At 35.9% G+C, this 27,688-nt stretch overlaps 1 protein-coding gene across 6 annotated transcripts in view; it reads left to right on the forward strand.

Annotated features, from left to right (window-relative positions):
* Window positions 1-27,688, forward strand: part of LOC128690234 (uncharacterized) — a 73,165-nt gene that overhangs the window by 23,825 nt on the left and 21,652 nt on the right. For 2 of the 6 annotated variants that reach the window (XM_053778806.2, XM_053778807.2), the window contains exons 3-7: window positions 2,818-2,955; window positions 14,296-14,346; window positions 18,911-19,011; window positions 22,075-22,207; window positions 23,008-23,092. In XM_053778806.2, the coding sequence (XP_053634781.2) occupies window positions 2,818-2,955; window positions 14,296-14,346; window positions 18,911-19,011; window positions 22,075-22,207; window positions 23,008-23,092 (508 nt within the window). The remainder of the gene's footprint in view (window positions 1-2,817; window positions 2,956-14,295; window positions 14,347-18,910; window positions 19,012-22,074; window positions 22,208-23,007; window positions 23,093-27,688) is intronic. The other 4 variants (XM_053778808.2, XM_053778809.2, XM_053778810.2 and 1 more) reach the window with 3 other exon arrangements.

Here is a 27,688-nt window from a genome sequence, read left to right on the forward strand (position 1 = left end):
CATAACTATTTCGCTAGAACTCTATTTTTTCTATCGAATGTGTACAAGAAACCACCCATTTACCGATTTCAACTATCCAATACAGTGGTCAGAATTTAGCAATTTTGCCAATTTGGCACAAATTTCAAAAGATGCCAATTTCCAAATAGGGTCCAGAATAAACAAGAAAGACATTCCTGGCACTAAAATAACATTTCCTCTGTTCATTAGTCACATCCCCAGGCCCCTCTTACATTCTTTTGCTTTTCACTTTGAATTTTTATTCTCACAAAAAAAAAAAAATAGAAGATTTACTGTTATGCAGACTACTGCATTAGTGTAGAAATGTTAAAAATAATATCAGTGCACTTGTGAAAGAATATTAGACTCACCAGTTGACGTGTATTGGACGCATAGCATGATTTGTTTACTTTTGAACTTTGGTAAAAATCGAACATTTCTGCTACTTTGAGCTCAATTTCAAGGTACCTTTCATTGTAAAACCAGTCAAAATCATCTCAATTTCTATAATATGTCTTCCATTCTATAAAATGAGACCAGGAAAAGTAGAATACAACAATAAATACCATACGAAAATACAGTGCAAAGTCACTGTTTTAATCCAAAAACACGATCAAAGTTTTTTTTTCTCATTACGCACTGTGTGCTGCAGGATTTTTTTTATACTGCGCACACTGACCACATAGACCCATTCTTTCATATGTAGGCCTACCAGCTTTCTCTCACTAGATTTGAGGGCGCTAGAATTTAGGCGTACTAGTACGTCATGGTCACTGGTGCGTAAGCCGTACTAGTACGGCCGAAACCCTGAAGGGATTAATTAATATAATTTCAATGTTGATTTCATTATATCCATAAAATGTTGCACAATACTAAACTTTGCTGTTTTTTGCAATTCTTTTAACGTGCTGATTTAGTTGATGCTTGGAGAATCCCCAAAGTATAACAACTGCCAGCCCATGAGGGTTTATAAATTGGCTCATCATTGCATTGCTGTTTTTCAAACCTCTAAAATTTAAAACAATCTGAAGTACTCTGCATTGCACTGTTGCAACTAAAACTATATGTATCTCTCAGGAAGGTGCACCTCTGCCAGAACTTGTGCACCCTCTTCTTCCTTTCTGATGTTCTTGATTTCTGAAATCTTCCAACGTACTTGTTTTCATAATTATATATAATACAAGAACATATGGGTTTCTACCCCCTTAGCTTTTTTAACCTGTTACTATCACAATATATGCATGATTTTCTCCTGTGATAAGACTATTTAATAGGCTTTAATCTAAAAAATGTTAATTCTTTTCCTTATTATCTGAAGATTAAACAGATTAGAAAATTAATAAGCCATAAATAATAATAACAATATTTAAAAAATTAAGAGTTGAATTTGATATTAAATACACTTGAACATTTCTCTCTGATTGATTAAGTTCACTATAAAACAAATATTAGTAGTAGTAATTTCAGACTACGAAACAGTACACAAACTGTAATTAAGTCTGCAGTTTACTTGAATCAGCAATGGGTCCTGGATATCAGGTCTTAATCACCAGCAGTAATGGCACTAATTTTGTGTCAGGTTTTAATATTGGATGAAAAAAATGACTGCATGAAAGAAAAAAAAATATATAACCAAATACACAGATTAAATATTTTTTATTAACTCGGGTGTTAAGGCATGTATTTGTTTATTTATTTATTTATTTATTTATTTATTTTTTAGATTTTTTTTTTATCCTGTGTCTTGCTTTTCTAATGCTTATTGTGAGGAAATCTTAACACCTCATACAATGTTGGTGACTCGACTGAATACATTGATAGTTTATATTAAATGTGCACTACACAGTACAATATTGTTCACAGTATGCAAAGTCATTTTGAACTTTGAGTGCTAAATATACTTTCTTATTTTTGCTACAATACTCAGTGTTAAAAACTGGAATATTTTATATTAGATAATGAACCTACTAAACTGAGTGGAACAGTTATAAAAGATGGATTGTTCCTGCTTTTCAATGCATTTATCAAGTGAGACTGAAGGCAACAACATTTTATTTTTTAAACTGTACGATACTACATGTAGTAGTGAATTATGAAAAGGACTAGCATATTTGGAGGTCATATTATAAGGTTATAATGTGATCTTGTTTGTGTTTTACATGGAGAAAAATATCATTATTGTCACTACATATACAGTGAGTTTCATGTTGCTTATCTCCCATCATTGGCTACATTGTTTTACATAGAAAGGTTATAATTAACTTTAGTTCATTTGCTAAGTTTTCTTGCTGTTTCTTTGTTATTCATAAGTTTTAAAGTTTACTAGAAGATACAGTATGTGTAAGAAAAATGGGTTTTGTTTTGTGACTACATGTCACTAATGGTAACAAAAATAAGAACATTTATTATGTAAGCAAACATAATTGTTGGTATTGCTTCATATATTATTAGTCTTGTAACATTCATCTTATACCTGTTGGCTTGGTCACAAAGATCCTTCATTTTTCTTTTGTTAAGAGCAGAGTCGATTCTTTTTTTATTAAGTACGTATTGTGATATCTTAGAAAATGATGTGACTCCAGCTAGCTTGGTGAAGGGCTCTCAAGATGGTGCTTCAGCTGCATGACTTACATAGGCTTACATAGTTATCCCTACATTGCTTATATACAAAGCATAATTGTGTAGACTCTTGCCTGTTTATGACCATAGCAGTGTGCTTCCTCTCTCTTTGCTATCACCTTGTAGAGAAGTAGTTGAAACCTGGAAGTTTCAAAATCCATGGTCATTGAACGAACCAATGAAGCTATAATATTACAGGGAGCAGTTAATACCAGCCTGGAGACACTTCAGCTACTGGCATCTGGCTCAACCAACTTGTCTAAGCTTAAGAAGCAGCAGAAAGGTTCTATTGTGGAGCCAGACAACAAAGAGAGTCAGGCCACATTATCCCACCAGGTGAGGCAGGATGGTTAAGAGAGATGTTAGGTGCTGGGAGTGGAAGGTGGGAAAAGGGTATGAAAATGATCACTGTTTCAGTGTGGGTTGGCCTGGAAATCAGACCATTTTATATTTTTGTTACTTTTTGCAGGCATAGTAGGTATGCAGATATCTGTAAAAAATATTTTCTTCTTTTAACATGAGAGCAGTTGCTTCAGGTAGCTTATGTTCGTCTGATTATGTCTATTTAGTTTTTGTTGTAGGGTTGTATAGGAAAAACTTGTTCAAAGCCTTGGTAATGAATTAGGATAAGCTGTTCAATACTATACTGAGTACAGTCAGTTGTTCAACCTTGCAAATGAGATATGGTATTCTTTATGTGCTGTAATGACTATAGTTAGTTGTTCAACCTTGATAAGGGAGGAGATACAGTTTATTGAATATAGTCACCTGCTCAACTTTGGTAAGGGGGAAAAATAGTGTGTTCAGTATAGTCATTTGTTCAACTTTGGTAAGAGGGAAGATACAGTGTTTAGTATAGTCACTACTATAGGCTTTCATAAAAGTTGCTGCAACTCATAATAATTATTAATTCACAATTATCCCACATATTGGAGACGAAATTTGATTGTGTTGGTAAGTCACAGATCATTAAGGGGTCATCACTTGATAATGGTTCAGGATGACCTTTCTTGGGCCATTATGGAGTCAGGTCATAGGATGGGTTGGGAGGGTTTAGGATGGGCCATCATGTTGTCTAGTTTCATCTTCATTTTATGGGTCTGTTGTAAATTGTTGAAACCACAATATTGTGACTTTATTCTTCAATTTTTATTATTATAAACAAAACTTTTACATGAAAATGTAAATAGCAGACACCTAGTTTGTTTATTATTTGTTTATAAAGTATTTAATTACTAAAAATAAATGAATCTCCAGAAGTCACTCATAGTTGTTGAAATATTTGGGTCATAATAATAAATTGTGAAGAATTTTGATGACTGCATTTACATGGTAACTGGCAGTTTAGTTTTTCAAGTAGCTACATCGCGGAATGTAATGTGAAAATTTACAAAGCTGACAGTGAAAATAAAGATGGAATATTCCCTCTCTAGGTCTCTTTATCATGCAGTACTTTGCTCACATCATCTTATTAAATTGTTCAGTATTTTAAAATCATAAATTATTTATTTAACAGACACTAGTATTGGAAGTGAACACAATAACAAAACTTTGTTAAGTGAAAAACTACACTGTGGTGTGGTAGTGTGTGAGAGAGTATATAATGTCATGCCATTGGGTTTGTTAGATATATGCTGTTGTTGCTGCTGTATTTTTATATGGCAGCAGTGAAGGAGGGACATTGTCTGATGTATGTTCTGACATGGAGATGAGGTGTTCAGAGTGTAGAGAAAATTGCAAAAACAAAAAAAATGATGAGTATTGGACATAAAGGTGTTGTTCATAAGTAAACTCGGAAGTTTGTGTCTTTCAGTGCCATCTTTACCTTGGCACTGACCTCTCCAGTTTCATGTGCCACTACTTCTAGCTCGTAGTTAAATCAGCTTTTACAAAAAGTTAGTTTTGTACAGTTTAGAGGTGTCCTTATTTGTTTTATACCTTTAACTCCAACAGTTCGTTAGAATTTTTTCTTATTAAACTTCTTTAGTGCTTGTAACTCTAATTATTGTTGCCATTTGTGATATCCCATTTATTTGTCTAAAATTATAAACCATAATTACGTAGAAAATTTGAATAACTGATTTTTAACATTTCTTCCAGTGTTTTCATTTCTAGTTTTTGGATGTTAGAATATTGAGTTAGGTAATGGCATTCAGTGCAGCATCATTACCTGGGCTGGTATGGACTTGTGGCTATCCACAGATGCCATTTTCTCAATTTAGAGATCAGATTTAAGCTGACTGCCTGTTGAACACATACATAAATACTAAAAATTAAAAGGAAAGGTGCAGTATTTAACATTGTCTGTAGGAATTGACTTGTATGCTACAGAGTATGATATACATGACTATGTATGTGTAATTACTAAATTTAAGAAAAACAAAAGTTTTTCTTTTTAATGTTACCCTGCCTTGGTGGGATACAGCTGGTGCATTGAAAAAAAGAAATGTATGTGTAATGTATGAATTATTTGGGGCCAAGATGTATGTGTAATGTATGAATTATTTGGGGCCAAGGTGTATGTGTAATGTATGAATTATTTGGGGCCAAGGTGTATGTGTAATGTATGAATTATTTGGGGCCAAGGAGACTGACCCAACATAGTGTTTTTCATAGTTATTTATGCTGTATGTTAATGTTGAATCTACATTTTTTATATCACATAACTCAATGTGGTTATCAGATCTTCTGGTAGCATACTGTGCCTGTATGTATACAACACTACAGTAATTTTATCTAATGGTTCCTCGCTACTGTCATCTTTTTTTCCCTACGTTCATCCTTCTTGAAAGCACATTTAATTTGCATTTCACTCAAGTTCTAAACACCCTGGGAGCACTGCACCTATAAGTCTACCATAATCTAGATTTCATGCTTATTTCATAGCTTACATGGGTATCTTGCTTATTACCCCCATTAGCTGTCTCAAGTGCTACATTTCTTGGAGGCTATGTAACTGAAATAAGTTGAGAGTTTAAGTAATAAAAGTTCACATGTTGCATCACATGTACATATTATGGGATAACAGTACTAACACTGCTGAGGGTCTCATTGTCATCGCATAAACCACATAATGGCTGGGGTTTAAACCCGTGACAAGTGAGTCCTATATGTAATTCACAGGCTGATGTGTTAACCACTGAGCCAGCTGGGTCTAATAGATTCATCCAACTAGATATATTTCTCTACACCATATGAAGTTAGCATGGCTTCCACTGTGACCCCAAATGCAGGGAGTTACAGATGAATTCCACACCAGTGTGGCTGTGGTGAACTCTAGATCAAGTCCCCTCAAAGCTGCCATCATGACTCATGAAATCATAATAACGTGATTGCAATCGTGTTGCTATGATTTTGTGAATCATTGCATAGTTAACCAATCAAAGCATCACAAAAAAGTTGCTAAAATTCCCAGTATAATACTGTGCTCGCAGGTCTCCCTCTTGCATCTGTGAAATTTTCCAGTCCAAAGAGCTCTATGTCTGAGGTCCTGGTAAGTTGCAGCTACAGTGGACCCTCAACCAACGGCTTTAATTCGTTCCAGAGAGCTAGCCTTTAGTCGAATTAGCCGTTAGTCAAATTAATTTTCCCAATAAGAAATAATGGAAATCCAATTAATCCGTTTCAGACAGCCAAAAGTATTAACAAAAAAAATATTTTTTTTTAAAGATTAAATATAAATTTACATACAGAAAACAATGGCAAATAAATATAGAGCACTAATAAAATGGATGAATGAACATTTAACATCACACTTACCTTTATTGACTTGTTGGTGTATGATAAACACATAGGAGGCAAGAGGAAGGCAAGTTTATTTTGCTTCAATATAACGCTAATATCATCTCTACGGCTTATTTATAACACAATTCATCTAATATGACATTATAAACAATATTAATAACATAGAAACATGATATATACTCTAGAATGAATAAAATATGTCATAATGTATGAGAGGAGTAAATGGTGTAAGTGTTATTGTTGGGTCTAAGGGCTGCCCCTGCGAGAAGCCATGTTGGAGGTGGAGGCTTCTGCCACCAACACTATTACACTTAAACAATGTATGTAATTTATAAATTAGAAATATTTACATTTTACTTTATAAGTAAGTAAGTTTATTCAGGTATACACAAATGCAGTTACATAGATTATCATACATAGCCACATATGTGTAAAGTACCTAGGATAACCCAAAAAAGTCAGAGTGACGTACGTATTTCCATTGGGGTCCTTTTGTATTTACACTTAACATATTTACTTTTATGCTTACACTTTTATATTTACACTTACCTTGGAGGAGATGTTAGTTTAATTAGTTAGTTTGATGGAGGAGATGCTGGCAGAGGTTTAGGATAGTGGAAGATAGCAGGCCGGCGTATGTTCAGCGGATATACACACATCCAACAACATTGGAGAGTTACTTTCGTGTCGTTTTTCTCTCGCTTACTCGCTTAACTTACTTGCTACACTGTTAATTCTACACTTTATCACTGGCTGGCACTATAGCCTTCATCGATACCTGCTGCTTTAGTGTCGTACATATCGTAGAATCACTGAATCACTGCAGAAGGCACATTGTCCCTTCTTCCTCCTCCACTTTGGTACTTTGCTACGAGTTTTTTCTTGAATTTTATTGTGTTTCTTTCCTTCTTTATCACAGGGCTGGCACTAGAAACTTTCTTTGGGCCCATGGTGGCTTATTTAACAGTTACAAGCACTAAAAACATTGGAATAATACAAAATATATCACATGTACGCATGGAATTGACCACAACGGCTTGTAAACAATGGGACACTGGCTATACATGGAGTCGTGGAGGGGCTGGGCCCGCTCAGGATGAAAGCCTGTAGACGAGTTTTTCGGCGTTGGTAGAGCCAATATTTTGATGCCAAAGAGAGCCGTTAGTCGATTTTGGCATTAGACGATGCCACCATTAGTTGAGGGTCCACTGTAATTGAAGATGATGGAGATAGTGGAACTCAAGAGATACAACAAAAGCGACAGCTCTGTTACACAACCTCAACCCATGTTGTCCTATGTGTAAATGTTCTGTAGCTAGGTTGGTAGCACACTCAGCTCACACACTGAAGTCTGTGGTTCGATCCCTGGTATGGGTGGAAACATTAGGGCATGTTTCCTTAAGACACCTGCTGTCCCTCTTCACCTAGCAGTAAATAGGTATCTAGGTGTTAGCTGAGTATTGTGGGTTGCATCCTAGGGACAAAATTAACCCAATTTGCTTGAAATGCTCTGCATAACAAGGGGCTTTCTATATAATCTGTCACTGATGTCAGCTAGGTCTGTATAAGTTATATCATCTACTTGTCAATTTTTTTTTTCAACACATTGGCTGTTTCACACTGAGGCAGGGTGACCCTAAAAAGAAAGGAAAAAACCCAAAAAGAAAGAAAAACCCAAGGAGAAAGAAAACCCTAAAAAGAAAGAAAAAACTTTCATCATCATCCAACACTTTCACCATCTCTCATACATAATCACTGTCTTTGCAGAGGCATTCAGATATGACAGTTTAGATGTCCCTCCAAACTGCCAGTATCTCAAACCCCTCCTTTAAAGTGCAGGCATTGTACTTCCCATTTTCAGGACACAAGGCCAGCTAACCAGTTTCCATGAATCCCTTCACAAAATATTACCCTGCTCATACTCCAACAGCTTGTCAGGTCCCAAAAACCATTCATCTCCATTCACTCCCATCTAACACGCTCATGCATGCTTGCTGGAAGTCTAAGCCCCTCGCCCACAAAGCCTCCTTTACTCGTAGAAATATTATTATTATTATTATTATTATTATTATTATTGTTGTTGTTATTATTATGAACTGCCATATTACTCCACATCTAAACACAAATTTATTATTAAATTAGATATTTACCAGAATCGTGATGTTCTACTGTTGCAGTCAGCAAACATATCCTGGTATCTCTCAGTTGGCTCTACATCAGCCAAAGCTTCAGCACTCTTGTATCACCACTTCAACACACACCAACCTCTCTCTGAACCATATATAATACAAGTGCATCAAATTTAGGCTTTGATATTTCCTTTTGCTCTACAGCCTTTCCTGATCATGTGTCTGAATAAAATTTGTACAAGTACAGTAGCCGCACTAATTTTAAATTTTCTCATAATATTCACGAGACATGCATTAATGTCCACATTTTGCTTAATATTAACAGCAACTTGCTTCCTTTTCTTAGTAAACAGTGCAGTGTCCTGTCTAGAAGCCTTTCTTAGGTATAATGTGGTTAAAATAGTTTTAAAGTCCACAAAATGAATAATAATATCCAAACAGCAAACATATGCAACTGCAACACAGAAACTGAACAACAAAATCTGTTGGTTGACCACTGATGTCTGTCTGCATTTAGAATGATTTTCAAAATGTTTTAATTTCATTTACCATTTTGGTTATTTGGATTTATATGGGGAGAAATTTTGATATAGCTTGGTAAACTTTTAATCTTCATATTTTTTATTTCATTTATTTGGAGTTTACTGTACTTGTACCATTAGAATTGATGTATATAAACTGAAAGTTTTGAGTTGGTACCTAAGAATTTAGTATACATTAGAGCCCCGCTTATACAGGCTGCTGCTGTAAAGTGAATCATAGTCTTTTTTCACTTTCAAATACACACAAAAACTCGATACCATGTTTACACTATCATATATTAAGTGAGCAATAGAGCTAGGCCTAACAAATGCATATACAGTACACACATTACTTACCTTAAAATGTTTTCATCTTTGGCTTAGAGGGAGTAGTAATTATATTTATTGTAGGAAGTCTGAATAAATGAAGAATGGATATAGTTAAAAACTGCTGCATTAGCAAAACACCATAAAGTGAAGCACTGTAAAGTGGGGCCTGACTGTACTTTATCACACTAGGTGAAGCAGAATGATGATGATCTCTAACTTAAATGTTCAGAGGAACACTGTTCTTGCTCTCCCCACATTACACTTACAGTTTGTTTGGGTATTATAAGGAACAGAAAGGCACAATACTTCATAAATAACTGCACATAGGAGAGAGAAGCTTACAACAACGTTTCAGTCCAACTTGGACCATTTACAAAGCCACTTTGTAAATGGTCCAAGTTGGGCCGAAATGTTGTTGTAAGCTTCTCTCTCCTATGTGTGGGTTATTTGTGTGTGGTTATTATTGTAATGTTGAATTTCATTTTTTAAAGTGTCTCATGTTATTTTAAACCTTGATGACAATAAGAACTTTCTATTTTGATAAAAGTATAAAACAAAGGATGGCTGACAGGTTTATTTCAGGGATTTTATTTTGCAGCTCAATTTTACCCTTTCAGGGTCCGTGCCGTAGATTTAAGGCTTTACATCGAGGGTCCAAACCGTAGATCTATGCCATGAGCTCAGCTCACTCTGATAAGCTGTGAGTGGTAAATTTGGGCCTAGATATGAGAGAATACATCTATGTGGTATGTGTGCACCACATAAAACAAATCCTGCAGCACACAGTGTATAATGAGAGAAAAAAACTGAGACCGTGATTTTCGATTAAAACAACGAATTTGCAGTGTTTTTTCGTATGTTTTTTATAGTTGTATTTGCGATTTCTTGGTCTCATTTGATAGAATGGAAGATATATTGCAGAAATAGAGATGATTTTGATTGGTTTTAGTACTGGAAATGGCTTGAAACTGAGCGGAAATGTTAAATTTTTGCCGATGTTCAAGGGTAAACAAACAACCTCACACGTCTAATACACGCCAGTTGGTGGGTCTAATATACATTCACAAATGTAGTGATGATATTTATACAATTATTACAATATTGCATAACAGTAAATCTTCTATTTTTTGGTTTGAATAAAAATTCATTATGTGAATAAAAAATTAAAATGGAATTCATTTGTAAAGCCTAAAAACATAACTAATGAACAGAGGAAATGTTAGTTTAGTGCCAGGAATGTCTGCATTGTTTATTCTGGACCCTATTTTGAAATTGGAATATTTTGAACTTTGTATTAAATTGGCCAAATTACCAATTTCCGATCACTTTATTTTGTAGTTGAAACAGTTGACTGGGCGATTTCTTGTGCTCAATCGATAGAATAGAAGTAATACTAGTGAAATAGCTAAGAATTTGGTCGACTGGAATAATGTAATTGGCCTGAAATGGGTGTCAAAGTCGGCAAAATCGCCGATTCGTAAATATCGCTGACACATCAGAATTCACGAGAGCATAATTTCGTCAATTTTCCATCAAATATATTACTTTTGGTTTTATTTCCTTCAGAAAAAGATTCTCTACCATTTCATAAGAAAAAGTAAAAATTTTTTTTTTTTTTTTTTTTGAAAATTCTTGGACCCTGGTGCACACTTTGAAATTTGGCCTCTGGATCTTGAAAGGGTTAAAAATGGCCTTATAAGTTACCAGAAGTAATTCAGGGGTGTTAATGTTGCAGTTTAAAAACTGTAGTGTAAAGCACCCTTCTGGCAAGACAGTGATGGAGTGAATGATGGTGAAAGTTTTTCTTTTTCGGGCCACCCTGCCTTGGTGGGAATCGGCCAGTGTGATAATAAAAAAAAAAAATAAAAATATATTGATGTATAGAAGGTTTTCAAACATTTGCTTCCCTGTTGCTTTGGGTTTCAAATTTGTTTTACTAATAAATGGTTATATTTTCCTGGCTACCAAATAAATGCTGGCCTCATATCAGTTAAACAGTTTCCTTACTAAATATACAGGTAGGCCCCATTTATACAGCAGGTTGGGTTCTGGGCTACTGCTGTAAAGCAAAAATCACTGTAAAGTGATTCTTAGCTTTTTTCACTTTCAAATGAATATAAAAGCCTGATAACATGTTCACACTGTTATATATTAAGTGAGCGATAGAGCTTGGCCAAAAAAAATGCATACACAGTACACACATTACTTAAAATCCTTAGCTTATGGATATAATGGGTATAATTGAAAACCACTGTAATAGCAAAACTTGTAAAGGGAAGTGTTGTAAAGTGAAGCCTGACTGTACCCGTGATGAGATGTTTGTGTCCTGTGGCCAGGCCAAGTTACTATATATTTTCATGCCCACTATTAGAGCAAAATCCTTTGCATATACATTATAAGATAAAGGATCTGATAGAAAGTGGGAGTTGTCACATTTGTTTTTTGTCAAGGAAGCTGGAGGCAGTGATCTCATTTCTGAGGGCAATGTGTGGTATGAATATTATGCAGAGAATTCATTGTAAAGTAAAAGGACACAAGTGCAACTAATGCGACAAAGCTCCTGGAGAGTGAAACGTTGCCACAATAAAATGTTACATTAGTTGCACTTAGTGTCCTTTTACTTTACATATTGTCAGTAATTCTACCAACATATTTACAGAGAATTCATTGTTTAAAAGTTTAGGAGGAAGTGCAGGGTTATTGAAGTGGTTTAGAGAGGGTGCAGCAAAATAGTATGACTTGGTGGGTGACAACTGGTGTGTTAAAAAGAAATGATAATGTATTTGCAGCTTATATTTTTCAGAGATTGACAAAGCTGTTAGCACATTAATTAAACAGTAAGCACAGTGTGACCTCATGTCCAGTTTTGAAAACTTTTTTCCTTTTTTTTTTTCACCAGCCGTCTCTTACTAAGGTAGGGTGATTAAAGAAAGACAAATACACTCAACATCATTCATTCAACTACTGTCTTGCCAGAAGTATGCTGAATTCGCAATTCAGATGACCCTATAACTGCGACATCCATACCCCTCCTTTTGGGTGCAGGCACTGTTCCTCCTGTCTCCAAGACTTAAGTTTGGCTAATTAGTGGCCCTGAATCCCTTCATAACTGTTACTTTGTTCACACTCAAACAGCTCCTAGCCCCTAGCACTCAAAACCTTTAATCCTCCCTCTCCCCACACCAACCATTCCTAAGATGACACCTCTTGTTCCTCCTACCTTTCACCCCAAATTTGTACACCCTCTTTATCATATTCTTCTCCACTCTCTCTAAAACCACCTCTACAGCATCTTCTCAGCCCTCTAAATTATTCCTTTTAAGTTTCTCTGCTCCAGATTCTTTATATAATATTCACACCACATATTGCTTTCAAACATTACGTATCCACTGCCTGTAGCCTTCTTATTGCAATGTTCTATACCCATGTCTCACCCATATGAGTGTTAATTACCACTATGCTCAGGTACTTTCTATTTTTCCTCCATAGATAAAATTATTTCCATACACTCTTCAACACACCAACCAGCTTTTTATCTTTGTCCATTCTGTGGTTCACATTGTCTTTTCATAGAGACATCTGCTGACAAGTCCACTCCCAGATATCTTAATACATGCATTTTCTCTGTACTCCCTCCTCTGAATATGATAGCCAGTCTCTCATTGCTTAGATTTTTTATACTTATCACCTTGCACCTTTTTATGTTCATTTTGTATTTCCTTCTTTTACACACCCAACTTTATCCACCATCCTCTGCAGCTTATCTTTAGAATTTCTCCGGAGTGCTGTGACAACAGTGACAACTCCTACTTTATTTCAGATCTTCCATCATTTAATCCCACACCTCTCCCCAACACCCTAACAGTCGCTTATAATGCCACTTATAAATAAGTTTACTTTTTTTTAGTTTATTATATAAGAAATTCTGGTCTGTATAATTTTACATTGGTCTGAGCATTATAATTTGTTTTAATGTTCCTGCATGGGAAGGGAATATGCGGGTTACTTGGTGTTAGCAGATATAAGATAACTGGTTCCCATGAAGCAGGTTAACAAGATAAATATCCCATAGTTATGCATTGCATCTTGGGCAGTCTTAATTCATGCCAGGGCAGATAATGACAATATGAATTATAGAATATATGAGACAATGTTGACACAATAAAATGTATAAAAATACACATTAGTGTAATGCCATACAAATTTTAGGAAAAATTTGGCATCTAGAGAAAGACAATAAAGTAAAATTTAATGTTAAATTTAAACTTATCTTCAAGATATACAGTAATTAAAATTCAAATACGGTAGTAGTAAAAATATTTGACAAGGTTTGGAGTGCATGGAACATAACCTATTTTTCCCGTACAGTATATTATTTGTTCGTACAACATACGTATTCTTGTATCACTCGCTGATTTTCAGGAACATAACCTGAGCCTTATGAGAGGATTTTTTGTATGTAAAGAAATAAGAAAAAATGTGAATATTGTTTAGTATTATAATTTTTACTTGTATACAAAAAATTTTTTTTTTAAGGCATTGTTACCAAAGCTCTGGTGTTAAATTCGACATTGCAGTCTGTAACTATTAACAGTTAACAGTATTTTTAAGATCTGATAGTACAGTGTATAGCTGACTTAAATTATTGTTAATTGACTATGATTTTTGAAAATCTGGTGTTGCAGTATAAACCTATTCATTTATTTTATATTGAATAGTGCGTGACTTTTGTTAGTTTAGGTATGGAATGCTGTGTTGTGATGAAAGCATGTCAGATATTTTCCTGTGACTGGTAGTAACGTGTTGAGGTATGTACTGAACGAGTAGTGGTTGTGTGCTACAGTGTTGCTTTTATGAGCTGTGTTGGCCACTTAACGGTACATGACGTGGGCCAACCAGATATTCCTCAATCATAGGCAGACCTGAAAAATGTTCCTTTTGCGTGACTTCAGATGAGATTGCTAGTGTGGCTGAACTTGCTGGCGGGAGGTGCTGATGAACAGGTAACACAACGCAGCTTTCTGTCTGACTTTCGAGTCTGGGTTAAAGTGCAGTGCCACACACCACTGCTGCTGCTTTTACACTTGCAGTTCTTGTACACTTGCAGTATTTTGGCTTTATTGATGCTCACTTGTTTTATGCACTGTGTGTTTGTGGTATAAACCTTGGTAATTGATACTGACGTGTGGTTTAAAAAGACACGCAAGGAAACACTAGGACATACTTATTAGAAAACGTTTTAGTCCTGGGACCTTGATCAGTTTCCTAGGAATGAAACATTTGCTAATAAATAAATAAATACAGTATGTTCTAATGTCTGTCTGCGTGTCTTTTGGAAACCACTGTGTGTTTGTGTCCTGTTGAGCACACACTATGCTTCCTGTGGGTTGTGTTTATACTCTGTACAATATATATATATATATATATACGTATGTATATTATTTACTAGATTTTATAAAAGGAGAATGCAGTCATAGATCTTTCCATAATACACATTAGAATATATGCACAAGCTATGTATGTATATTGAGATGCACACACAAGAAAAACTCAACTTTCTGCCCCTCCTCCTCTTTTTTTTTTTAAGTCACTGACATTAAAGTTTGACAGTTGGTATTGTTTGATAATGCAGCAGTGGTATTTATTGTTTGAGAACTCACCTCTGTATAGCAATATTGGTAGCTACAGTATTTAGATCAAATTGATTAAAGCAATAAGTTAGCCTTGTATCTAAATTAAGATTTGTATAGTACAGTATTTTGTATCATGGCTTCCTTGGTTAGTCTGTACTCACAATATCAATCATGTTTATTTTAGTAACACACAGGAAAATTATTTAATGAAAGATTAAGAAGTTGGTGAACAATTAAAGGTGTGTAATTAGCTTGAAGATTCTTGTGGTGGCTTAACCGCTCGTACTCAGGTTTGTGGTTGTCTGGTTTGCACTACTCTACTACTATTAACTTACTTACTGCACAATGAAAATTGAATTCTCTCTCTTCAAATATTACACTGGCATGTGTTATATAGTTTGTTTCTGTTTATATTGACATTTAGTCTTGTAATACATTAGATAATTTTACATTGAGGTAGTGGATAAATTATGTATCACTGTTGTAGACAAGGAACATGAAGTTAGCTCTACAAGAGAAGATGTAACCTTGAATTATGAATGTATTTGAAATCATTGGTACTGCATCTAGAATCCATATGTAGCATTACTATTATTAAATGGTACAGTAATGTTATTTGTAACTGTTGACTGAACCATAAGCTTCTCTCTTGTTTTAGATTAAATCTGGGTAGAGTTAACAAAGTTACTTTTTGTTCTAGTATTCTTCTTCATCTTAATATACAGTGGACCCCCGCTTAACGATCACCTCCCAATGCGACCAATTATGTAAGTGTATTTATGTAAGTGCATTTGTATGTGTATGTTTGGGAGTCTGCAATGGATTAATCTACTTCACAATATTCCTTATGGGAACAAATTCGGTCAGTACTGGCACCTGAACATACTTCTGGAATGAAAAAATATCGTTAACCGGGGATCCACTGTACTAGGTAATATGCCTTTTATTTCCCATTTACTTTCGTTTTTCTTTTTAGGTCACCCTGCTTCAGTGGGATACAGCCGGTTCGTTGAAAAAAAAATTCCCATTTATCAACTCTTGATTTGTTTGTACAGGCATTAGAAGTTGGAGAGCATTTATTTATTTATATATGAGCATTGTGTGTGTGTTAGTTGTGTTTCAAGGGATGGAGGACCAGTGTGTATAGTTACCTATTTGGGTGTGTGTGTGTGTGTATGGGTATGGGTAGGAGTGTGGGCATGTGTATGGGTGTGGGTGGAGCAAGCTGTAGCCCTTGATTCTGTCTCTAACTGTCCACCAGTTGATGATAATACATGTACTTAACTGTTATATCTTCTTATGAACAACTGTATATTGATTCCTCTTGTGCAGTGTCTTCCCTTCCCCAGTTCATTTCCCTTCTTTACCATTCTTGAGTTCTTCCCCAGAGTATTTTGCATGCTGATGTCTTCTCTCCTCCAGAACCAGTCTGTGTTTTTCTTTGAGCCTTCTAGGTGATTGCTCCCATTGATGTTCTATATTAATTAAAATCTTCTCACAGAATTGGTGAAGTTTAAATTCATGGCAAAAGTGAGTTTGAAAACTCACAGACCAGTGCATTTTAGGACTCACTTGTCAGGGGGTTCAAGTCCCACCCATTCCATGATTTGTTCATGATAGTGTTATTATGATTTTGTGGATCATTTAAAAACTGGTTCCATGTGTGATGTAAAGAATGTGAACATGTCTTTATTGACATTTCTAGACAATATCTCTATATTAATGAGCTTCAAATGTGCTATGATGTTTCTCTCTGTGGACACTTCAGAGGACACATTTTGGGCAATTGCTATTCTCTAGTGTTTTCCCTTAATAGTGTATCTCAGTTCTCCTAGTTACTGCATCACCATTTCTCTCATTTATCCTTCTGTCATTCTTATCCATTTGTATTTTTCTTTATTTTAGCATCAGCTACAATAAAGGAAATATATGGGGTCCAGTACTGATCATGGGTACTCCTTGTAACATATATTTTCTAGTTAATGCTTTGGCTAGTACTACAATAACTTCATTCCTATCATTGAAGTATGCCTTGCTCCATGCTAATAACATTCTTGTTTGCCAGCTTGCTATCCTAGGATACGGCTGAGTGGGGATCCTTATCTTTCTTATGAGGTGGAAAACTGTCAAACAGAGGGTTCAGTAAGTGTCTCTTTGGGTGGACTCAAACTTACTCTCGTCTCTTTGCTGTTTTGTTTGAGAAAAAGACCTGCAATAGTCTCCTGGGTGATTTATCTCCAAATTCTGCTTCACATTATTTGTGTCACTGAATGTCTTAGTCCTTCATAACCTCCTTTCCTATATTAGTGTTTTAAATCCCTGATTCTCTCTTTATTTTTAGTTTCATTTACATCAGGTTAGTTGAATGTCACACACAATGTTTGTTTACTTCCAGGAGCTCTATGTATTAAATTTTCTACACAGGAGGGTCCTGCTTATACATCTGGTTAGGCTCTGGGCTACTGCTGTAAAGTGAAAATCACTGTAAAGTGAATCATAGCATATAAAAGCCTAATAACATATTTACACTATCATATGTTAAGTGAGCAATAAAGCTAGGCCTAAAAAAATGCATATACAGTACACACATTACTTACCTTAAAATATTTTCATCCTTAGCTTATAGTGAGTGGTGAATACATTTATTGTAGGAAGTCTGATTATTTAAATGAAGAATAGGTATAATTGAAAGCTACTGTATTAGCAAAATGCTGTAAAGTGAAGCACTGTGAAGTAGGGTCTGCCTGTATACCATTGTCAGTTTGTCATTTTCTCCCAATGTCAATTCCTTGACATGCCTCATTAGGAAGTTTTGCATTAATTAGTCTAGCAGGTTGTTCATCCATATCTTTGGAACTTGACAAGGTCCTAGAGAGAAGGATGAGCAATAGTAAGAATATTTTCAACTGATTTCCCTGTATTTTCATGAACATACGTACATTATTTACTTTTTAATCCACGTGTGGAGCCAGTTGTTGTCCATCATGTTGCATTTTTTCATTCCTTTTACTTTGAGGTACTTTCTAATGTTTGAACAAGGCCACACTAGCCTAGAGGTGTGCATCACAACTTTCTTGGACTTCATTTTGTGTTGAGTTAGGCTAGGATTCTGCATTAGTTCTGTGTATTCTCTGATTGGTTGAAAAGAGGTTAAAAGTGGCCAAAAGAAATCCAAGTATAGGTTTTTGAAGGTCGTCTATAAAAACCTCGCATTTATCAACAGTGCTATTCTGTCTGTGTATGCTTCAAGTGATGGGTTTTTCCCATATCTTTCATATACGTGTGTGGGGATGGTCTTGAGCACTATTATCCTATTATATTTCTACATTGGGATCACAAATAGGAGAATAATTGAGGAGATATTGTAGATAACTGTAAACAAGTTGGTAGTTTGCTATTTTAGTTTCTGTAATGCTTCTGTATATCCATGTGGATCATTTCTGTATCATATTGATGTATGTAAAGCTTAGGTCTTTCTTGTCTTATTACTGAGCTTGTTTAGATATTTTAAATACACAATGGTTAAAAGTTTTCATGCAGATTTCAGTTTAAAGTTGGTGTTTAATTTTTTCCAGTAATTTCAAAATATTACTTAATATATGAATAACTATGTAGTGTTTTACAGTGACCTGAAAATGTTTAAATATGAAATTTTTGTATGGTATAGTTAATATCAAATATTCCATTGTTTTAGTCCTTTATCTCTTTTTAACTTTATATTTTTTAAGTTTCATTTAAGGTAAACAGTTTTGTAATACTCTACAGTATTTTAATAATCACGTTTGTATATTAGCGTCCAATATCAGTGTACTTTATATAAAAATTGATTACAATTTAGTATGGACATTCCTGAGTAAATTTTTTTTAAGAGTGTTAAATACATCAGAATGGATAGTTGTTGTTTAGGTGCAATAAAGAGTGTGTGTTGTTGCAGGTGTCGGTGTCGTCAACAGGAGAAGATGGCAGGGAGGTAGCTAAGATGGTCTTAGACCATGAAGGAAACCCTGAGTGGAAATGCAACTCTTGTGATTTTAGGTGTGTTGTTTTGTTCAGTATTTGTGTAAACTAAGGTTTTATTATTTCTAAATAAAACTAGTAATAATGACTTTAATAACTTTTCAATATCTATTTTTTTTATTTCTGTTTACAGTATTGTTTAATTTTTATTATCCTTAGCCCACTGGTATAACTAGTGGTGTAGCAGGGGAAACGGGTACTTTCACTTACCACATCCACCACCTGTTTTTTCCCCCCTTTCCTCATTCAGCTGTACTTATTGTAAAAATTGTTTTAATGTCATATTAGTGGTTGAAGTTCCATGCAGGAAATGAATCTTCCATATAAAAAGATGCACCAAGGCTGTGATGAATACCATCTTTAAAAGATATCGGATTTTATTGAAGTTCCGGATGTTTCTTCATCCATTATGAGAATAAGCTTTGTAAGGTCTTGTGTTTTGATTTTCAGTGCAGTGTAACTTAAGTTCTTATTGTAGAAGCATGTCTTAAAAACATGTATGGTATAATAAATTTAAAATAATTTTTATTCAGGGTGGCATCTTGTGTTTGTGCATTGGCTCCTTCTGATGTTAGAACCTGGCTGTCTCTGTCTTAACCCCCTGCCCCCCCCCCTTTTTTTTTAATCCAGCAATACTTTTCCATTGTTTTACATGATGGTAGAATTGCTGGTTTCTTTTTTCTGTCTCATAAATACACAGAATAACAGGTATATCTTGCTGCTTCTGCTTATACTTAGGTCACACTACACGTGCATGTACACATATATATATATATACACCCATCTAGGGTTTCTTTTATTTTCTAAATAGTTCTTGTTCTTCTTCATTTCCTCTTATCTCTATGGAGAAGTGGAAAAAAATTCAACCTCCATAAGCCATGCACGTCATAAGAGGCAACTAAAATGCTGGGAGCATGGGGCTAGTAACCCCTTCTCCTGTATAAATCAGTCTGTTCAAAATGACAAGCTTTCATTTTTCTTTTGAAGGTCACCCTGCCTTGGTGGGATACATCTGGTGTTGAAAAAAAAATATTTTTCCATAATTTATTGTGTGAAAATCTTCCAGCTCTACAGGTGTTTTAAATGCGGTAATGATGTCATTTTGGGGGTAATTAAATTAATGCATGTTAGTCTTGTTGCCGGCCACTTTTATATTCTAATACCTGACTTAATCTCTTTTTAACTTTTTAAAAGGTACCTTAGTGGAATTCATGTATCTGTTAAAAAAGTTTTGATTTTGAAAAGCATAGGTATTTTACCAAAATGGAGCATGAGACTTGCCATCATAATGATCTGTATTGTTAAGTTGTTGTTTTAAATATGAGGTATAACACTTGTAAGAGGTTTAGAAAGACATGTAAGCAAACACTATGACATATTATTAAAAAATGTTTCAGTCCTGGGACCTTGATCACTTCTAACATACAGAGGTAGAAAGACATTATATATAGGCAGAGAGTGAGGTGTGAGTGATGCATGGTGATCTGAAGAATGCCATGTTGGGATGAGAACAGGTAGACGATGAGATCATGTGACTCCTGTGTTGTTGGGTTGGTGATGCTTAGCCTGCTTGAGTATCATGTATGCTAATGTTTTAGAAATTTTGTGGATTCCAGTGTTATGTTCTATTGTGTCAGTGATGGCGATTAGTGAGGCTTTTAGGCACCATCGGTGTCTGAGGTATGGTTCGGTGAGAACTAGTTGTGCCTCATCCCAGTTCATCAAATGCCCTGTGGAGTCTCTGTGGAGGACACAGGCGTACCTTAAATCGTTTCTGTATGCCTGTGTCCTCCACAGAGACTCCACAAGGCATTTGATGAACTGGGATGAGGCACAACTCGTTCTCACCGAACCAGACCTCAGACGCCAATAGTGCCTAGAAGCCTCGCTAATCGTTATCACTGACATAATTGAACGTAACATTGGAAACCACAAAATTTCTAAAACATTAGCATACATGATACATACTCAAGCAGGCTAAGCACCACCAGCCCAACAACACAGGAGTCATATGATCTCATCATCTACCCGTCCTCATCCCAACATGGCATTCTTCATGTCACCATGCATCACTCACACCTCACTCTTCACCTATATATAATGTCTTTCTACCTCTGTATGTTAGAAGTGATCTAGGTCCCAGGATCAAAACTTTTTCTAATAAATATGTCATAGTGTTTGTTTACATGTCTTTCTAAACCAACTTGTCGGTATTTATTACCAAGGTTTATACCACTTGTAAGAGAGACTGGAAATTATTCAAAAACCTGTCTTTAAAGATTTACTTAATTTGATCTCTAATAATGAGTGTCATCTCTTGGCATAAATATTCCTGATGACAGCATATATAAGCAAACAAATAATTATGTGTAAAGCGTAGTTTTATACTGAAAAAGAAGACCAAACTTTAAAGAAATGTTATTCTTAAATTAATATTAGTTATGGAGAGGAACTTTTGGGGCATATATTACTTGCCATAATTCAACCTGGGCAGGGAAGAGAGGGGTCTGTACTTTTATTCAAATAATCATATTTTTGTATAACCCCAAGCATAAGACAGGTGTGTTTTCAATTTTCACAAATGGGAGTAAATCGGGTTTTTCTGTCTCGAAAGTTAACACTTGCAATGTTTTCATATCCTATGAGAAACTGAGATTAATTTTTTTTTTTAATGCAGCATTTATCTTCCACCAGGGTAGGGTGTCCCCAGAGAAAAGGAAGCACATTCATTATCACTTATTTAATACCTGTGTTGCCAGAAAATGTATAGACATCGAAGATCAAATGTCTCTCCGAATGGGAGCATTCCCACCCCTCCTTCAGAGTACAAACACTGTTCTTTCCACCAGCAGAACTTAAGTTCAGCTAACTGAGTTCTCTGAGTCCCTTCATAAATGTTACCTTGCTCACACCCAACATCACATCAGGCCATATAAAACACTCGTGTCCATTCGCTCACATCTAACATTCTCAAGCCCCTAGTACATACTCAGAACCTTCCTTACCCCCTCATCAGTATTATAATTACTATTCTTATGAATCATAAACATTATTGTGCTTACACTCATCCATGCCTTTTAGGGACAGTGAACGTGAAACAATTGTGCAGCACATACGCCTTGCTCATGCCAGAAATGGACCAGTGTCCCTCTTACACGCTGTCCATCGCTGTGATGTCTGTGGTTACGCTGCTGGTACCAAACGTGCGGTGCAGGTATGTGGAGGCACTAGAGCAATTTAAGTTTATATATTTACTACATTCTAAAGTTTACACGACAAATTTCTTTTAAGTAAGGATATTGGATATTGGAGGGGTTAGGAATATTGGCAGTTTGGAGGGATATATTGTGTATTTTTATACGTATGTACTTCTAAACTGTTGTATTCTGGGCACTTCTGCAAAAACAGTGAGTATGTGTGAGTGAGGTGAAAGTATTGAATGATGATGAAAGTGTTTTCTTTTTGGGGATTTTCTTTCTTTTTGGGTCACCCTGCCTCGGTGGGAGATGGCCGACTTGTTGAAAAAAAAAATGGAGCATATGAAAAATTTGAAAGGTTATTTTGATGGAATCATTTAATAGATGATTTAAAACAGTTCTACCTGAGTTTACTTCTCAAGCCACAGGAGGATCCAGTGTATCAGGAAATAACTTATTCATGGATATAATTCTTTAAACAAAAAATTTATTGCATAGGCTATTTCTTACTAAGGTAAAGTAACCTAAAGAAGGAAACACATTCACCATCATTCATTCAAATATCTCTCTTGCAGAAAGTACAGACATTACCATTCCAGTGACCCTCAGAACCAGAATGCTCCCACCTGTTTTTCAGGGTGCAAAAAGTGTATTTTGCACCTCTGGGACTTTAGCCCAGCTAACTGGTCTTCCTGAATCCCTTCATAAATGTTTCCTTGCTCACACTCAGCAGCATTTCAAAGACCAAAAAAAAAAAAAAACTTGTCCCCACTCATTTATAATTTTGACTAGAGTTTATTGGATTTTTTTCTTCCAGCTTCACATTGACACCAGCCACAGTGGCCAAGGAGGTATCACTAGTCGTTGTGAAGGACAAAATCCAGACTCCAAAGATATTGCAGGTAATTATCATCTTTGTTACACATTGCTCTATACTAATCCCTAAAGTGCCTCGAAGTTATTATTAATCCTTTTACTGCCCAGATCCCTGTAATTAATATTACTCTCATTGTCCATATTTTTAATCAAAAATATTTTTTCTTTTAAAATGGTAGTTTTTTTTTTCTGAAGGTAATGACACCAAAAGTACAAAAGTTGATGGAAAGCTTATGGAATTACCCAGGCGCAAAGTTAGTGGTCTGGACACAATTTACACATCGGCAGTTTCGCCCAAGTTGAATCCTATTTTAAACCAGTTTCACTGTACCATTCAACCAAATTCTTAGTTATTGCACTAGTATGCCTTCCATTCTGTTGGTCAAGAAACCACCCATTCAGTTATTCAAGCTACCATATAAAGTGCACAGAAGTCTATACTTCAGCCAATTTTACACAAAATTAAAAAATTCCAGTTTAAAAATAGAGTCCAAAATATATACCATAGACATTCCAGGCACTAAAACATTTCCTCTGTTCATTAATCACATCCTCAGGCCTCTACTATATTACACTTGCCTTCCATTTTGAATTCATCATCACACAAAAATATAACCAGGAGTGATTGGTTATCATCTACAACTTCCCAATAATTTAGTCAGACCTATTAAAATCCCATAAAGCAGACCAGGGGAATGTAGGGAGGCTTTACTCGTCCTCAGGAAAATTGGCAAAATTTTAACATTTTTGCTACTCTGAACCCTATTTCAAGCTACTTCTGGTCTTGAAACCATTCAAAATTATTTGTATTTCAGTAGTATATCTCCAATTCTATGAATTGATACCAAGAAACATCCAATAAAACTATAAAAACCATCTTAGAAAATGCCTCAAAGTCACCATTTTAAACCAAACACAAGGTCAAGAATTTTGCTTTTCCCATCATTCATCACATGGGGCAGAATTTTTTTTTTATGCTGTGCACACTCACCACACACCCATTCTCTAATAATTAGGCCAAAATTTACTGCTCACAGCTTATCTGAGGGAGCTGTGCTCAGATCGTAGATCTACGTGAGCGCCCCTTGCATTAATAATGTAGATCTGCGTGATAGCCACTGAAAGGGTTAATATATAAGCAGAGGGTCCCTTAGGTATAATTTTAGGTAAACATTGGAAGTTTTAACATTGTTTAACCCTTTCACTGTCGAGACCTTTGATCCTGAAGTCGCTCTCTGTCAAAAAATATTTGAAAAAAAAAAAAATTATTTTTTCTTACCAAAATCTTAAGAATATTGTTGTGAGTGTTTTAAAAGAAAAAAACATTTTTGCAATCAGTACTTACCGAGATATAGAGGCATGAAGTTGACAGAAAGTGAACCGCTTACGGCAACATCAACGACTGCCGCTCACTCAGTAATATTTTTACTTTTATTGTACTTTTTTCTTTTATTTTTTTAATATTTTATTTTTTCAAGTAACTTTTGTGGCCTGTGAGACCAATATAATATGTAATGCATATATATCCACAATAACTGCACAAACATTATCATTATATTGTTTACATAACTGGTTTACACAAACCAACAATAAAATAAGTTGTTTATTACTATTGTTCTATAATATATATACACATATAGTCACTGGACATATTCCTAGAACTGCTACAGCTTTTGAAAGGTTGTGTTTGGATGGTTGAAAGTAGCCCTTGTTGTGGATGTGCTGAGCAGTGTGGCTGGTGTCAAATGACGCATTACACAACCACTACCACCACCCATTACCCATACCGTCTTCCCCAACAAGCATGCTGTCTTCCCCGCCACCCATATGGAAATAAGTCACTTTGACTTTTTTGGGTTATCCTTGGATGATAGCTGTCTGGGTTTTCAGCACTATTTCTGGTATCCTGGGCATTGCTTTCTGTCACAAACTCTTCAAAAGCATGAAACTCATCTTCATTGACACTTCCATCTGTGTTAGAACTATCACTTGGGAAGAGAACAGTCCCTATTCGCTGGGGAGTGAGATACAGTGGAATCTCGGCTTACGAATGCCCCACCATGTGAATTTTTCAGGATACGAACCGTCGTTTGGTTGATTTTTTGCTTTTGGATACGAACGAAATTTCAGGATGCGAACTTACCCCCCGAGGGAGGTTCCTTAAATAAATAAATAAATATTTCTTTGCAAAGATTACAATGTGTGTTTACATATCATAATATGATTGGAGCAAAGAAAGCCACTATCATGCCGAGGCATTTCGGGCAGACTTAACCTAATACAGTGGACCCTCAACCAATGAAGGCATTGTCTAATGATAAAATCGACTAACGAAGCGTTTTAGTGTAAAAATTTTGGCTCAACCAACGATGAAAAGCTCGACCAACATGATTTGTCCCGAACCTGTCCGTCCAGCCTGAGTGCCTCAGCTGCCCTGCCGTCATTTTTTATAAGGCAGGGTGGACGGTTCCACGCATACATTCGATACATTTTGTATTATTCCATTGTTTTTAGTGCTTGTAACTGCTAAATAAGCCACCATGGGCCCAAAGAAAGCTTCTAGTGCCAACCCTGTGGTAAAAAGGGTGAGAAATACTATTGTACCACGGTCAACTGCTGCTGCACCACCATCAGCTGCTGCTGTACCACGGTCAGCTGCTGCTGCACCACCCTCAGCTGCTGCTGTACCACTGTCAGCTGCTGCTGCACCATAGTCAACTGTTGCTGCACCACCATCAGCTGCTGCTGCACCACCGTCAGCTGCTGCTCCACCACCATCAGCTGTACTACTCGAAGATGTGGAGAGAGTGTTGTTGGTGTGGCTTAATGAGAAACAGCTACCGAGAAACAACCCCAGAGGGTTAGCCACCCAGGATAACCCAAGAAAGTCATTGCATCATCGAGGACTGTCTAATTTGTTTCCATTGGGGTTCTTAATCTTGTCCCCCAGGATGCGATCCACACCAGTCGACTAACACTCAGGTGAACAGGAAAAAATGCCTTGAACTAGTGCTCATATTGGTGAATTTAAGGCCAGCAAAGGTTGGTTTGAGAGATTTAAGAATTGTAGTGGCATACACAGTGTGATAAGGCATGGCAAAGCTGAAAAATTCCAACCCCAACAAGTTTTCAATTGTGACGAAACAGGCCTGTTCTGGAAGAAAATGCCAAACAAGACCTACATTACTGAGGAGGAAAAGACACTCCCAGGACACATGCCTATGAAAGACAGGCTAACTCTCATGTTTTGTTGTAATGCTAGTGGGGATTGCAAAGTGAAGTCTTTACTCATGTATCACTCTGAAAATCCCAGAGTGTTCAAGAAAAACAGTGTCTCATCACTCATCAGTACTCTTCAATAAAGGTAAGTGTCATTTAACATTTATTTATGTAGTTATTGTGCATGTCTCATTGTTTTCTTTGTAGGGAAATGTATATTTCATGAAAATTTTTTTTTTTTTTTAATACTTTTGGCTGTCTGGAACGGATTAATTGGATTTCCATTATTTCTTATGCGGAAAATTAATTCAACTAACGATAATTTTGTCTAACGATAAGCTCTCTGGAACGGATTAATATCGTTGGTTGAGGGTCTACTGTACTAATAGACTACCTAAGTCTAGACAGGTAAAAAGTGTACTAGTAGTGGTTACCATTGTTTTGCTGATGGTGGTGCCAACTACTGGCAGCCTTTTGAAGTTTCTCCTTATTGTTATTATTATTACTACTGTATTACTGTATTATTGTTGTTATAATAATAATAATTATTTTTATTATTATTATTATTATTATTATTATTATCATCATTATTATTATTAGTAGTAGTAGTAGTATGTAGGTGGTGAAGGGCTCTTGATCTAGGGAATTGGAATCTAGGGAAAAAAGGTGAGTGGTGCGCTGAGGTATATGTGGAGTCAAAAAACGTTATCTATGGAGGCAAAGAAGGGAATGTATGAAAGTATAGTAGTACCAACACTCTTATATGGGTGTGAAGCTTGGGTGGTAAATGCAGCAGCGAGGAGACGGTTGGAGGCAGTGGAGATGTCCTGTTTAAGGGCAATATGTGGTGTAAATATTATGCAGAAAATTTGGAGTGTGGAAATTAGGAAAAGGTGTGGAGTTAATAAAAGTATTAGTCAGAGGGCAGAAGAGGGGTTGTTGAGGTGGTTTGGTCATTTAGTGAGAATGGATCAAAGTAGAATGACATGGAAAGCATATAAATCTATAGGGGAAGGAAAGAGGGGTAGGGGTCATCCTCGAAAGGGTTGGAGAGAGGGGGTAAAGGAGGTTTTGTGGGCAAGGGGATTGGACTTCCAGCAAGCGTGCATGAGCGTGTTAGATAGGAGTGAATGGAGACGAATGGTACTTGGGACCTGACGATCTGTTGGAGTGTGAGCAGGGTAATATTTAGTGAAGGGATTCAGGGAAACCGGTTATTTTCATATAGTTGGACTTGAGTCCTGGAAATGGGAAGTACAATGCCTGCACTTTAAAGGAGGGGTTTGGGATATTGGCAGTTTGGAGGGATATGTTGTGTCTCTTTATATGTGTATGCTTCTAAACTGTTGTATTCTGAGCACCTCTGCAAAAACAGTGATAATGTGTGAGTGTTATGAAAGTGT

This window comes from Cherax quadricarinatus, chromosome 32 (genome assembly GCF_038502225.1).
Source record: "Cherax quadricarinatus isolate ZL_2023a chromosome 32, ASM3850222v1, whole genome shotgun sequence".
NCBI lineage: Eukaryota > Metazoa > Arthropoda > Malacostraca > Decapoda > Parastacidae > Cherax > Cherax quadricarinatus.